At 40.8% G+C, this 15,145-nt stretch overlaps 1 protein-coding gene across 1 annotated transcript in view; it reads right to left on the reverse strand.

Moving 5' to 3' along the window:
• Window positions 1–1,195: 1,195 nt before the first annotated feature.
• Window positions 1,196–15,145, reverse strand: part of LOC138044754 (DNA-directed RNA polymerase I subunit RPA2-like) — a 41,949-nt gene continuing 27,999 nt past the window's right edge. Inside the window, exons 20-36 of the mRNA XM_068891179.1 lie at window positions 13,934–14,086; window positions 12,147–12,191; window positions 11,412–11,519; window positions 10,896–10,970; window positions 10,244–10,345; window positions 9,487–9,570; window positions 8,509–8,560; window positions 8,296–8,392; window positions 7,708–7,780; window positions 7,530–7,598; window positions 7,364–7,422; window positions 6,168–6,265; window positions 5,423–5,548; window positions 4,158–4,285; window positions 3,070–3,117; window positions 2,248–2,364; window positions 1,196–2,030 (exon numbers count right to left, since the gene is read on the reverse strand). Coding sequence (XP_068747280.1) covers window positions 1,797–2,030; window positions 2,248–2,364; window positions 3,070–3,117; window positions 4,158–4,285; window positions 5,423–5,548; window positions 6,168–6,265; window positions 7,364–7,422; window positions 7,530–7,598; window positions 7,708–7,780; window positions 8,296–8,392; window positions 8,509–8,560; window positions 9,487–9,570; window positions 10,244–10,345; window positions 10,896–10,970; window positions 11,412–11,519; window positions 12,147–12,191; window positions 13,934–14,086 — 1,668 coding nt within the window. The 3' untranslated portion in view covers window positions 1,196–1,796. The remainder of the gene's footprint in view (window positions 2,031–2,247; window positions 2,365–3,069; window positions 3,118–4,157; window positions 4,286–5,422; window positions 5,549–6,167; window positions 6,266–7,363; window positions 7,423–7,529; window positions 7,599–7,707; window positions 7,781–8,295; window positions 8,393–8,508; window positions 8,561–9,486; window positions 9,571–10,243; window positions 10,346–10,895; window positions 10,971–11,411; window positions 11,520–12,146; window positions 12,192–13,933; window positions 14,087–15,145) is intronic.

The following is a 15,145-nucleotide window of genomic DNA, read 5'->3' on the forward strand; positions in this document are numbered from 1 at the left end:
GTCATTTACTTTTCCAGTTACCAAGCTGTGTTTTGTGTGCTACCCTCCAGAAGTGCAGGGATGGTGCAGTGGTGAGAGCACTCGCCTCCCACCAATGTGGCACGGGTTCAATTCCCAGATTCGGCGTCATATGTGGGTTGACTTTGTTGGTTCTCTACTCTGCACCGAGAGGTTTTATCCAGGTACTTCGGTTTCCCCTCTCCTCAAAAACCAACAATTGACTTGTTTTGTCTTAATTGTTAATTTCAGTTCATAGTGTCCCCAATTAGCGCTCCAGCGCTAGAACGACTACACACTTAAATAAAGTTCCTTTCCTTTCCTTTTCCAGGCTGGGTATAGATTTAGTCCTCATCAAAATAAATTGACCAAACTTCTCTTTATGAGGAAAACTGTCCGGCCAATGTCGGACAAATTTTGTCACAGTGAACATCTCGACTGCACAGTCAGTATTGCGAACAACATTTTCGGAGTTTCCGTTTTACTGGTACACGCGTGGACATTAGCGACCTTAAGCAAGAACGACGACGGCTTCAAGAAGATTGCCAAAATATTTCCCGTTATTGTAATAATTTTGCGATTACTCCAAGTCGATAGACATGGAAAGTGTGTGTCCATATTTCAGAAATAAAATTGATGAGAACGGTGTGGGTATTTAGAGAGAAAATTGAAAAATCATCGTCAGGTGCTTATGTCCTCCACACAACCTCAAATTTGGGGAAGACCTTACTAAGACAGCAACGACCAGAACCAGGTTGCTGACCAGCGGTTTTCGTTAAAACATGGTAAGCCCTACATGTATTCCTTATAATACACTATAATAGGGGATACATGAAGTACCTAGGTAAAACAATGGTTTGCTGGGGGTGCTCAGTCTCGCGGGCTCAGAGAACCTGGTTGTGTTAATTGTTATTTAAGGCTTTTCCAAATGTGGTCATTTCACGTTGCCATGCTTAGTAGCCAAGCCTTGCAAAAGAAACTAGACCCGAGGAAGTTGAATTTTCAACTGAATCAGCTAAAATTTCGCCTAGATTGAGAAATGATTATGGTGTTAAAGGTTTACCTTACATTTTATACAAAGTAGTTAAATATATAAATTTTTTTGATGTTTTGGCTGTGCGACTCGACAGTGTAGTGGTGAGTGACGCACGCTGCTAATCCAATAGCCTGGACTGGTCTTTTTGTTTTCATTGTTTCTCTTCATTTTTCTTTTGGGTTCGATACGTTATTTGGTCATCGTTTCTTCTTTATTAAAAAAAAAAAACCACGTAGGAGAAAAAAGTTTTCTGAGTGCCGTTGAAATGGCATAGAGCGTTTACGAAACGGAAATTTGCCAAGTCGCTTTCAGGACAAAAACTGCAAGGAAATGCACCAAAATGTGAAGAGCCAACCTCGTTCCCAGGGTCTCCATTATCGTTGGTGAAGAGCATGCGCGGGACGTGCAGAACCACTGTTTTTGCTCAATGGGCCATTTCCGAGTTCATGTCTGCCTCCTCTTCAAATCGAGTCTTGGTGCGAAGAATCAGTTTTCATTTCTGTGTAAAGGGGAACTAATTAACATCACAAAAACTTCGGACTTAGACTCGCTTTGAAGAGGAGGCAGACATGAACTTGTTTTGTGGCGATCTCGTCGTCCTTGCTTAAGCTCCCTTTTATGGCTGGAAGGACGGCTGACGGCATTGAGAATATCTCGGATTTTGGCGAACATCCTACCCAGATTTCACACTGGGAACAGCGTTGAGCGACGCAAACTTGTTTCCAGGTCCTCTCCAACGGCTTCGAAGAAGAATAAAACCTTGTTACCCGCTCCCAACTCTTTTCACATCTAAAGACACCTTTATGTTCATCCCTGCTAGCTCAGCTACGAGGTACCGAAACACGTAAGGAAAAGCCAACAGCTGAATGTATTCACCACTATCACAAGTTTTACATGTCCATTTACGCTCCATGTGCGCAGCCGCAGCTGCTACCTCCACTGCTGGTTTGTCCAGAAGACTGGACAATATGCTTCCGCACTTGGTACATACTTGACCCTGTGGGTGAAAAACCAAAGGCGTTGTATGAACGGGTAAGGTGTGAAAGGGAGTGGTTATTTGTCAGTCCTAGGAGAAAATCTTGGTGGTCTACCGCTAGTCCCCAAAGAGAACTAACAATCATTTTTTTGGGTGATCCATATTCAAAAAAGTAAAGCGATTGATTGAAATGAAAGATGGCACACTGGCGAAACTAGTATAAATCGCCATCTCTTACCACTGTTCTATCGGAGCAGTTCATGAGACGATCTTGTAACAGGAAAGATGTTCCGTGTGACAACAATGCGTCTCGCTCCATTTCACCAAAGCGAACACCACCTTGCCGTTTGCGACCCTAAAGGGAGAATACGATTAGCGGCAAAAAAAGGGCATAAAGTGACTTGAGTCAGGGGGACTTCAGTCTGAGGGCTAGATAAGAATGGTATAGTTTTTGTTGCAGGAAGTCTCCCCTTCCCAAAAGACCTTCTTATAAGAGCTCACTCACAACAGAGAGGTGTTAAAGGGTTAGTATTATGGGAATTATCCCTTTTATTTCGACCATAAAATTACCTTATCAATTTTCAGTGACCGTTTCATTCTTCTGGATCACCCCAGTGGGATAAAATCGATAAAAATTTTAAAAGAAAAATGAGCCACACTCAGTGATTACAGGAGTTCATCAAAGATGCAAGAAGAGATTTTGAAAACGTCGGCCAGACGTTTTCAAGTTGGCATTCATTTTAATCTTGGCTACGCGTAACTAAAAACACTTAAAAATGGTTTCTGTGAGCTAAAATAGCCGTTTTGAAGAAACTTTGGCTATTAATTTTCATTTGCCATAGGTAAACAGGTCTCCTTTGCTTTTCAGATTTTTACTAACAATCCATGACACTGCCCCTTTACATAAATTGACAGGAAAGGAAAAAAAATTACCATTAACAGACAGTCTGAGTTATCACATAGATTGCGAAAACAACTTTTTACAGCTAAAATCGATAGAACAGACACATTAAAGGACGTCATCATTTACTGGTCGAAGGCGTGACATTGTGAGAGTTACCTTCACTGGTTGATGAGTTAGGATGTCAATAGGGCCTGTTGATCGCACCTGAAACATGTTTAATCATAAAGCACACTTTATCTTGTCACAAAATGTTACCATAGGAATGCTTCGGAAATCTCTGATGAATTGCATAATCACGGTTACCATACCACAATGAAAAGGTAACCTTGCCTCGGGACACCAGTGTCAGACATGTTGTTTTATCAAGTTGATTGCTGAACGAGAAGAATCAGCGAGTACCAACCAGTAAGACACTAGCTGTGATCACGTGAGACAACTCTCAGCACCAATCAGATGACACGCATAACATGATGTCATCATCCACTGGCCATTGAAATCTCAAAACGTCGTAAAAACCTCATTAGTTTCACACCGTCTGTCACAGGATTTGGTCACCTGTTATTTTGATCCCCACGTTTCGACTGCATCATTCTAGTCTTCAGGAAAGTTGAGCGAAAATGAAGGCGCGCGAGAAAAACGCGTGGCAAAATCTTGTTCACCGTTTTGTTTGTGCGTCACACTCGACGGCCAGAATGAGCAAAAGCTAGACTTTAGAGAGGTTTTTATTAGCCTTCTCAAACTCGTTAATAATTCATAAGTTAAGAAGCCAATTGCATCGCCCCATTCTGGTCAGGCGAACGAGTTTAAAACCCAATGAAACACTACTTCTTGATTCACTAAATGAATTTCAAACACATGTGGTTTGAAATCAATGATTTCAAACACACGTGTTTTGAAATCAATTAACGGCAACGAGTGCTTGCTAGCAGCTCTCACATGCTTCTGAGCAACCATGAGCTGTACAAAATATTTGACTTGAAAAAAAGTGATTGAAATTATAATTTCTTTTGTTGGAGAAGTAATTTCAAAAACTCGTGCGTCATGCTTCACTGGCTTCCCAAACGCACGAAAACATTTTAATGTTTTCTTGTGTTTGGAAATCCAATGAAGCACTCGCACTCGTTTTTTTGAAATATTACTTCAAATACAACTGCACTTGGTGATTATTTTATCAGCCTCTCTGTCCAGTATTAGCAGGTGATTGTGTATTCAAATAACGCAGTGCAAGGTATGATGGATATTACCTGGAACTTGTCAGCCACCATGTGTCTCAGTCGCTGATAATAAACAACTCCAAAGAAAATGTCTGCCTCAAACTCGCGGCCATCTGTTCCACTGTACATTCGTTCAGTGCCATAGTAGTTGTAACCAGCTACAACAAGAAAATTATGGTTGCTATTAACGATCTCCTAATAAATTGGATAGGGTCGTACCTCTTGTTGAACACTATATTTCATTGGCTGAAAAGTTTCGTACTTCCTATTGTTTTCTGTGCTGAATCCATTGTTATATTTGTTCCGTTGTTCTTTTGGCCAATGCTGAAGCCCGTTCAAAGAGGTACGTACGACACTACCCAACAAATTGCTCAGTTCAATATTTCCCACGGCCTGGCAAGTTGGTACCCACATCACGCCTGGGGACACATTCTGTCTTTATTGCTAAATTGTAGCAGCAACGACCAACGTAACAAAAATGAAGCACCGAATCCTGTTGAAGGACCTGATCAGCGTGTAACTATTTTAACAAACGAGAAGTGAAAGGCTGATCAAACAGTGAAGAATTTGTTGTATTTCGGGGCTCGAAATTAACGAAAAAATCCAGTCGCATTTTGCGATAAGATACGAAAATTTAGTAGCAATTTCGCAAAGTTTAGTCGCAAAATTGCCGCACTGCATTGTGTTGTAAGGGGTTTAGCAAAAAAAAATATGAGCCCGCAATACTTGTGTGAAAAGAAACCGCTGAAAATGGCGAATGATCGAAGGAATGGATCTGTGCACGTAACATCGCATCTAAATTACTCTACAATTACGCTATCTTCAGAGAAAATTCACAGCGAGAAACAAAATAATTTTGTCATTTATTTATTTATTTTAGCAAAAGTAGCAGCAAAGTGGCAACTGCTAACCCTTTTGTTTCGAAAGAGCGAAGGTGACAACAAGTCGCAAATTTGCGACTTCTCCAGATATTTTAGTCGCAAAGGAAAAAATTTAGTCGCAAATGCGACTGTATTGGTCGCAAAAGGCACTGCCTAACTTCATCAGTGTGTTATAAGTAGAGTAATACTTGTAACAACAAAATCGTTGTCGAAGGAAAAAGACCCAAAGTAAAGAAGAGAATCGGGAAGTTGGATTCAGTAATAAAATGGTTCACATGCAGACTTTAAAAAGCGCGGGCCTCGAAACCTGAAGTCTAATGAGACAAAACCTGCCAAAAAGAATAACACCCAGAGAGACAAAGAGTGTTTGCAGTTGAAATATTAAGCAGAGATGTTAAAAAGAAACCAACATACATTGTTTTAAGAGGTTTCCAAAGTAGTCCACAGCGGGGTCATCTTCGGAGTATGTAAAAGGCGTAGCATCATAAACCACTCCATTAAGACTGGCTGACTTCCCAGCCATAGATTCTATCATCATACCTGCAAAAAGTAAAAAATTACAAAAAAACATTAACCTTGCGCCTTCCAAACCTCTAAAACAAATATGACGCAGCACTTTGCAATCTCTAATTTCATTGGATGGAAAAAGGGAAGCGGCTCCGCCAGTCGTGTATTCTGGATTAATCTAGCAGTTGCTCCATGGGAAAGTAGTGGGCGCGTAAAGGAAATTTCACACCCGCCTTCTCATTCTCATTCTCGCGCGTCCAAATTCCCTCCGGCTTGTTACCTTCGTGTTCGGTTCTCGTTTCTCCTCACCCGAATGACCGAAACTTTTTCGCTGACTTTCGAACACTGCCGAAGGTTTCCGAAAATTTTCCGAAGAATTCCAAGCATTGATAAAGATGACCCGAGGAGTACCGGAGATTTTTCTACCGCGCTCGCATCATTCTTATCAAGAGAAGTTATGCCTGATTACCGTAAACATAAGGAGTAATAATGCACATTTGAAGGACGTGATCTCCCCTCATTTGCTGGACAATGCACACAAGATCTCAAGCGCCATGACGACGCTAGTGTAAACCAGACGAGCACTGAACGTGGTAGTTGAAAAAGTTCTAAGGAAACGCAAAATGAATATCAGACTGCAAAGCGACCTTACCAATTGTCATACGCGAGGGAAATCCGTGAGGGTTGAAAATGATGTCCGGTGTCATTCCTGATTCCGTAAATGGCATGTTTTCGATCGGCCATTTTTGGCTGAGGGAGTAAAAAGGTGAACCGTTTAACATTATCGAATGAAATGAACAGGTAACTATGCAAAAAAAAAATAAAATGAAGTCAGTGCACAGCGAGAGAGGTCCGAGAAAAGACGCTCGAGCCGAGGAACTACTCGGCACTTGTACACAGAAACGGACGTACTGCGATGCCAAATTTTCATTCACATCACAACGTGTCCCTATACCTAACTATACCTACTTTTTCTAACTATACAGCAAGTTATCGTCAGGTTTAAGGCAATTGTGCAACCCATGGAACTCCATCGTTCCTCCACAGAAGCACAAATTTGGTTGTTTCACGTCGTTATCAAGGCGAGAACGGCTACGAAATGTGAAAACGCACATTAAGGGCGTATTAAACCTGTTTATTTTGCATCTCTCTTTGTTGGCATTCTCGTATCCGTAGTCCTCGTCCTTGTATGCTTCGGAGAGCTCCCCAATAAGCCACTCCCGATGTGCCGCTCTTTTCCGAGTAATTACGGGTAACAATATTCACATTCTCATTCAACGACACTACAGTTATCTCAACTGTCTAAATGGTTACTTTAGAGCAAGGTTGGAGGTACATTTTAGAGACATTTACTCCGTAAATTTCTGGACACCAACGATATTTTAACTGAAGAGAAAGGTAATATGTGGGTTGATTGCGGGTGCTTTCATCCTTCTGGAAGGAAGGTGTTTTCAGGGATTAAAACTTTGCAGTTATGAGGCCAGGGAGAGTTAGTAGGGACTTTAAGTAACGACAACCCCACAAAGCACGAACATTATTAGTTAACAAGAAAAAGTAATCGCGCTGTACGCTCTCTAGTGCTTTTCTTTGCCATTCTCCAGAAAACATGCAACAACGTGAAATCACAAAATTTTAAGGGTATTCACGACAACGTGAATATATAACAAAGAACCGCTCATTCCCTATTTTTACTTTAAAACCGTTCGTACTCATACAGTTACAGGATAGTTCGCACTGAGTTGCAGTCCGACAATCTCTTTAGAAATTCTTTTCTAGCCTTGAAAACCTTTCACTTAGGCCTTTTTGCTCCCGAAAATTTCCCAAAAAGCAGATGTCAAACAAACCTACCTACAGATTCCTTTCTGTCCGTGGCGACTAGAAAACTTGTCTCCTATGATTGGATTTCTCTAGAATCAAGAAAAGGCCATAGTCATTTTCATGTTCATTCTAATGAGTAAGAAAACGTGTTTGCTTCATTCGAAACTTTGTCGTACAGACATCTTTAAAAATGTACCTGGATTCTCAATTTTATGGCAACTCTATTCAAAGAGCCAGTGCCTTCATCATTTCCTAGAATTCTTATCTGCAACGAAGATTTAAAAGGTGATCATTGAATAAGTCTAAGCGTCCACAAGAAATCAAGGGGTTAAAATACATTCGTGCAAATTCACTAAGTAAAGCCTCCAGCTTACATCATCCACAATGGCGTTTTCTAGGTATCTGTAATTCTCTACAAAAGATTTGCCAGTGTTGTCGTTGATATAACTGCAAGAGAAAAGCCGTTCAAATGATGATCAAGTGAAATTTACGCCAATCAGACCAAAGCCCGACAATTAAATAAACCAATCAAAAAATTGTTAAAAAACACAAGAGGGCAGCGCAAATCTCAAGGGCGGCTGGGCGGGAAAATGATTGAAGTCAAACTGCTTTCAATTTTCCTCCAGAGTTCTTGCGAAATAAGAGCGGGATTTTTTAGCCCATTACCGAGCTAAGCAAAGTACAACCAAAGGAATAGAGCAATGTTGTGCCCAAAGCAACTGTTCTTGTTCCCAAAGAAAAACTTTTTATACAAAATAGCAACAATAAGACCAGCATCAGACATAATGTCTTATCAGGTTGACCAAGAGCAAAAACGTCACGCGAAAAACGGTCAATAAATCATGCGATGCCTCACTCAAAGCCAATCAGATGACACGCATAACATGATGTCATCACTTGATGGCCCATAGGAAAAAAGTGACTCAGAAACAGGATTCCTACCTAAAATACCACAGTCTTACCAGTAATACGGGGTCCCAAACTCAAGTTTGGCACCAATTGGTGGAAGACCATCCACATCCAAAAATCCTTGGACTCGTTCATCATTTGGAAGGCAGCCTAAGGGTAAATAAATAAATAAATAAATAAATAAAACTTGCCGTAGTAGATTTGAACAAAACATGGCAAATGTGGATGACTATCAAAAACAAAGTAAAATGAGCTCACAGATTTACCAAATCTAAGGTTTGAATTCTGGTCACCACGAACTCTATTAATATCCACAATCTGAGAAAAAAACCAAACAAAAAAAGAAATCACACATCGCAGTGTAAAAACAATTTCAATCGTCTCCACCACAAAATAAAAAGACTTGTAAGTCATATTCTTGTCACTTTAGACGTATTCAATAAGAAACAACCCTTTTAGGCGGGTTGTTTCTTTCGTGTTCTCTTGAGAACGCTTTTATTTGATTCACTCTTTTGACCGGCATCAAACCCAGTTGAAACAGCCGAAAAAGCGTGGATAGCGACTTGCGTCATTCTTGTCGGGATGCCGGTCGAAACATTGTCTTCCTGCAATGTTCAGGGGCGGCTATTCCCATGCAGGAGTTACCGAGCGGCAACCAAAAACAGTGTAAAAAGTGTGCCACCGTTGAACTTAAACAACCTGGCCTAAGCGTAACCGTACCCAACCCCCGAGAAAATAAACGAGGAGAGAAAACGATTTGTTCCCTCCCTCCCGTTTCTTCAAATCTCGGTTTACGGCTTCACGTTGGCTTAAAGGGGGAGGCTAAATCACGTGGGTGGGTGAGTCGTGGGTCGTCAGGGTGGCGGGTAGTGTGTGGTGGGTCGTGGGTCGTGTTTGTTTGAAGATGAAAAAAAAAAAAAATATATATATATATATATATATATGCTCCCTCAGTGCTAGGTCCAAATTTGCAATTGCCCTAAGAGTTAGGGTTAGGGTTAAAAGTATGTATACATGACGTGTATACATGGAGGATCTCGGACCCACGACTCACGACACACGACCTACCCACCCACACCGATTAGACACTCTCTGGCTTAAACTTCCTCGAACGAAACTGATTATCGGTGAAATGACGTAAAAAAAATGAAATTACTAAATTGATGAGTTACAGAGTTAAAGAAGAAAAGGGGGGGAATTTCAAAACGCGTTATCGTAAGTAAAAACTCTCACCGCCTTCATACCTCACACTTCAACACAGTACCATGAGCAAAGCCGCGTTCAAAGGATGCCTTATTGAGAATCATTGCGTCCTCCATATCATAACCCTAAAAGGAAACCAAAGCACGATCAATCACAAGGACGTATTTTTATTGAAGTATTTTTACAAGTGAGGGATCATCAAACACCTGGTTTTTCGAAAGAACATACGTTCAGAAAACAAAATCATGATTTTAGGCATCAAGACGTAGATATCGACAGCGAAATACAGAAAAACCGGGATGACGAACACACTTAACCTATTGCGGAAAAGAATGATGGGGTTAGTTTTTTAAGAAACTTTCTGGTGTTGCGTTGGTGGGGTTTGAAACACGTAAAAAAAAAACTGGTTATATCAACTCCAACAACAACAGGAACAATTTGTTAACTCTTTGTCCATCAGTTGCTCTCACTTTCGTGCCAATTGTTTTCTGAGGCAATAACGAGAGTTGTTGAAAGCGCTGTGTCCGAGGGCTCGTTGCTCTTGAGTCCTGAAACTTTTGGGGTCTTTTTCGGATGACAAATTTTTCTTTATAACTTGAGAAGGGAGAGGTTTTAAGTTGTCAAACTTCACGATCATTTTGCTTTTTGTTATTTGTAAAACATGTTAAAAGACGACCTTATCAAAACAAGCGGAAGGAATCTTCATAGATGGCCTTCCGGTCCAGAAAAGTTATCGGAAGTTTTCGGAGAAACGGCCCCCTGCAGGTCTGATGATTTGGTGCGCTGTGTAATACTTACAGTGTACGAAATAACAGCAACAACTGCGTTTGTTCCAATGGCATAGTTGTCCATGGCCAACTCGTCATGCGCAGCGGGTCGGACAAGAGGACTCTGTGGAGTCTTCAACAATAAACCATGAGAAAAAATAGTTTACCGTCATGCTTTGCAGATATCTTAGGCGACTAAGATTACGACTTCAAGGTAAACGATGTTGAAATCTTTAATCTATGCAGCATAACGGTGTAGAAATGCCTGAGCGTAAACACGGTTTCTGTAGAAACGACCATTTGAAGGTACTGCAACCACCCAGACACCCATTCGGCCTCCCATCCCGAGAAACAAGTGAAAACTTGGACGAAGAATGTAATGCACGAAAACATCCTCCAGTGCCTTAACCCCCACGTTTTTTTAAACATTTTTTTATTGGTTTATGCAAAAAGATATACAAGCACACTACTTACATTAATACCGCTTACGCTAAATGCTAACACTAAAAAAAAATTAACCACACTAATCACAAAATTACATTACAATTACGTTCCAAAGTTAGTCAGATAAACTAAAAAGTGTAATTGTTTTTTTTATTACTAATATTATTATTATTATTATTATTATTATTATTATTATTATTATCATCAGAAAGTTTAGCAAAACCAACAGCAAGATTTACCTGTAGTTTGTACAGTTTGTTATCACCACGATATTTCAGCGCATGAGCTGGAGTTCCCATCGTCTGTTTTCCCATCTGAATAAACACACACAGGACGTTTTTTTACTTTTTACTTCCAGTGCTTTATGTAACTTGTTTTTACAACCAAATTTTTCAGAAAAACAGAACTTCTTGGATAACTACGAGGGCAGCACCTTATTCCAACGAATGAAACATCGCTCTCCCACAAATTTCGCACCACAAGTGCAGAAAACAATAGCATTCTGTGCGATGCAGGACTGTAACGCGAGGAAAGGAATCCTTTTTCGTGGGAGGCAAACCCTCGATGTTAAGATGACTGCAAACAGTACTTCATTTTCCTTAGAGATGATAACGTGGGTTGATACACGCAAGCTCGCGAGAGACTGCCGTGTATTCGAGGGGGAGGGACGCGTGGATGGCGACACTTGCGGGAGGCAATCTCCTTGCACGGTCGCCAGTTTTAATCAGTGTTATTAACCACACTATTCAATTTACCTGACATTGGTACATGTTACGAGGACTCTGGTTAAAATCAGAAAACGGCGTCAGGCTTGCAACGGCACTCAAAATGCTTGTTTGCTTCAACTCAAGATGAGTGGTTTCCTGAGTGTGCAAAGAAAAAAAACCGAGCAAAGTGAAAAAGACTTCTTATTTACCACAAAGACGCAACACTTAGGACCAAGGTGCTCAAATCATAGTTTATTAACGTCAATCATCTTATCAAAACCAACACATTGCGGGAAAAGGGTTGGCGAGGGTGGTTCAGTGGCCAGAGGAGAACTAACCTTTACAAAATGTGTCCCTGGTTCGCTTCCCGCACTTGGAGTCACATGAAGGTTCAGTTAACGGTTCTCTACTTTACTGATGAGGATTTCCTCATCAAACCCAATTTTTTAATTGATCTACTTTCATTTGATTTGATTTATTTTACTTTGTTTTAGCGCGGCAATCGCGTTTAGCCTACAGCATGCACGGGATCTTCCCAGACGTTCAACAATCCAGATATCAACCCCCTTCAACAGGACTCAACCTCGATGAGCAGATAAAACAAGTGTTTTCACTTGACAAGCCGGACGTGATCCATAAGCACACATATTGACACGTGATCATCGTTATCGATGTCACGATATTTAACTCGGCTGAACGCTAACCATGCTCTGAGCAACTCGAATCAGCGTGGCGGGAAAATTACGGATTTATCTATCACTTGTAGCCATTGTTTTGACTTACCCCCTCGTGTACCTCGTCCCTGACAACAGCAACATTCGTGTAGACCTTGAAAAATTGAATACGTTGGGAGTTACGCCGGCCGTAAGTTCTTTAAATTATGCAGTTTGCTGCAGTTCAAACTACAGCAGCAAACTGTTGTTTCCACTGTTCGCCTAATGCGGTAGCAGGTGCTATGGCATTAATGACGTAGTTTGTTCGAGGTTGCTATGGTAGTGATCACGTCAGTACATGTTTAAAAATTCTAGTCTGACCAATCATGCGACGTTTTATTAGTTGCATTAGCTGCGAGTTCAACTTACTTCAATGGTTTTGACACAAAATTCACAGCCTGACTCCCTTAACCTGAATCTGCATTCGGGAGGGGTCAGGTTTCCCCCAGAAAGAGGGGCCGGGTTTTTTTCTGGCGGGCAGCAGGCACAAATGTAAGGAAATCATACATCTTCTCACGTGAAAAGGTTTCCATAAACGGAACTGGTGTCATGCCCTTGGCAGCGAGAGCACATTGGGTTGCACGGTTTCCTATTTAACCAGAACATCGATCGTTGTTTGCAATATTTGCACGCGTGGAAGAAATGCCGAGGAAGAACCAAATTGCACTCCCTTTAACACAAAACTGATTAAGCCGCATAACTTTGCATTTTCATTTGGTTTTTTCGGCAGGAAATGAATACCCTGCATGGTCCCAGAGGTTTTTCTTGAGCCGCGAGAGAGTCGCGAAGCGGCGAAGGCGAGTCCCGAAGTGGCGAGAGAAGAAAAACCTCTGGGTACCTGGGACTTGAATCTCACTTTCACGAACACGCTAGCTGTCAAACGTGTCAAAATTGATAATTAACAAAGGGTCCAATGGAAACTTAGCAAACACCCGTCTTTGTAAACATATCAACCAATCCGAGCCTGAGGGTTAGATCCTGACCCTGGCGTCTAGATGAAAGTGAGATTCAAGTCCAAGGTAACCAGAGGTTTTTCTCTTCTCGCCGCTTCACGGCCTAAGAAAAACCTCTGCGACCAGGGTAGGGAATGAAATGAAGTTCGGTTATTTACTTATGGTTAAGAAGAAACTAACCTCTCGATCTCTTCTTTCAAATTTCATTGAAAAAAGTCAACTAACGAATTTTACATTCTTATGTTTACATTTTTTTTAAACATATCCTGTTTTAGCATTATTATTGTATTTTCTAAATTATTCCTTCTTGAAATTTAATTGTTGTATTTTGATAATCAAATTGTTGCTGACAAGCTCTACTGAAGAGAGGCATTAAAGTTTGTTGTGATATAGATATTGATGAAATATCGGGATTTTGCTTGTTCCTAAAATTTGGTATTTTCGGCAAGCAAAATGAAGATACAACTTTTATCTTTCTCATGTGAGGATATTGATGTCATCATGGTTACGGACGTGTCAGCCAATAATTAGTGTATCCTGAATATGTGCAAAGTTGTGCGGCCGTTGGTGTCGTTAAGTAATAACAGAAACCCATAAGGGTTGAAATGTGTAACGCGCGTTCACAGCTTCCGAATATTCAGTGCGAAATGATTGGTTGAATGTTTCAGTGCTAAGTACCATATTTGGAAACCAGCGTGGGTATAAACGAATTTTATCTTCTCGTAGTTGGATATGATATTTCTCACCCGTTCGGAGATATATCAGCAGTTGAAGATAAAATTTTTATCCCCGCGCGATCAGGTAATATCCTCTTTGTATTGTACTGCAAAAAATGGGATAAACAGGTCCTCACCTATTCACCTTAAGACACAAAAAGTAATCTAGCATCAGGACATGCACCCACCTGCTCAAATGTGCCAATCATTTCCACCTTAGCAGCTGCTAAATTGAGCACAGGCCTCATCATTCGCGCCACAGTGGTAAAGATGTACAGTCCTGGGTATTGACTGGCTACAGTTGTAATTGGTACAAGACAAATCTCCAGCATCAACGGGACCTGTGACGTAAACACGTACACACACTCGTGACCTACACCTAGTAGTTTAAAGCCTGATTAAGTTAATCCAGGATTACGGGGAAACATAAAATGCAGTATATTTTCTCTGATCGAATTAAGTTTACACAATATTTTCAGCTTCCTTCATTATAAAATTACAAGGTTAAAGCTTTTTTGACCGGCAAAATTCAAGCCTGGGTTTGTATTTAACCAAGGAACAGTGGTGGTCGGATTATGAACTACAGGCCCCAGGATTTTGGTAGATTAGATGCAGGTCCAATTTTAATCGTGAGTCCTGTTAAGATGAAGAGTCGATTTCCTTTTTGTGTTGTTTGAAAGTGACTTTTTTTGCTGGCTGAGAAACAACAAAGCAGAAATGTTTTTCTCACATACATGTACAGCTGGGAAAATTGGGTCCAGGGTCACATGGTTTGTTGGTGGCACAGTTTGGTTTATGCCATCTGCCATTGCCTGACCAGTAGTGGTGGGTCGATGATCGATTATAATCGAAAGTTGATCGAAAAGTTCAAGCGACGCGACAATCGATTTTGCTTTTTCATAATCGATTGTCGCCGAAAAATTAAAAATTTATTGGGGACAAATAAAAGTATTGTCAACTCTTGCAGATATAATCTAAGATTGCCTGTGTTTACCTGGCGGTACCCTGTTCGCTGTGTTGTTGTCACTTCAAATACCTCACGCTTACTTGAAAGATGTGGCATGCTAAGCCGCTTTGTATTTCGTAAACAACTGAACCAAAACATAAATTACAAGCTCACTGTTTCGCGTTTGTAGTATCACTACCGTCCAAAATAAGTTTTGAAATAGATCTCAAATGTATTTACAAATCACCAGAGGAAGATAATGTCACCTCTGATCCAAGATGAACAATTGTTCGTTTTGGCTTGAAAATGTTTGTTTCGCTCACCCCAATCTCTTCGCAATTCCTAGTGTCCTCTCTCAGACATGCCTCGCTTACATGTTGTTGACGAGTCCAACATGGCGGCAAGTTGGAGATCTTTCGCTATCCTGGAAATGCCAGGTCAAAAGTGTGGGAAT

Source organism: Montipora capricornis, chromosome 1 (assembly GCF_036669925.1).
Source record: "Montipora capricornis isolate CH-2021 chromosome 1, ASM3666992v2, whole genome shotgun sequence".
Lineage (NCBI taxonomy): Eukaryota > Metazoa > Cnidaria > Anthozoa > Scleractinia > Acroporidae > Montipora > Montipora capricornis.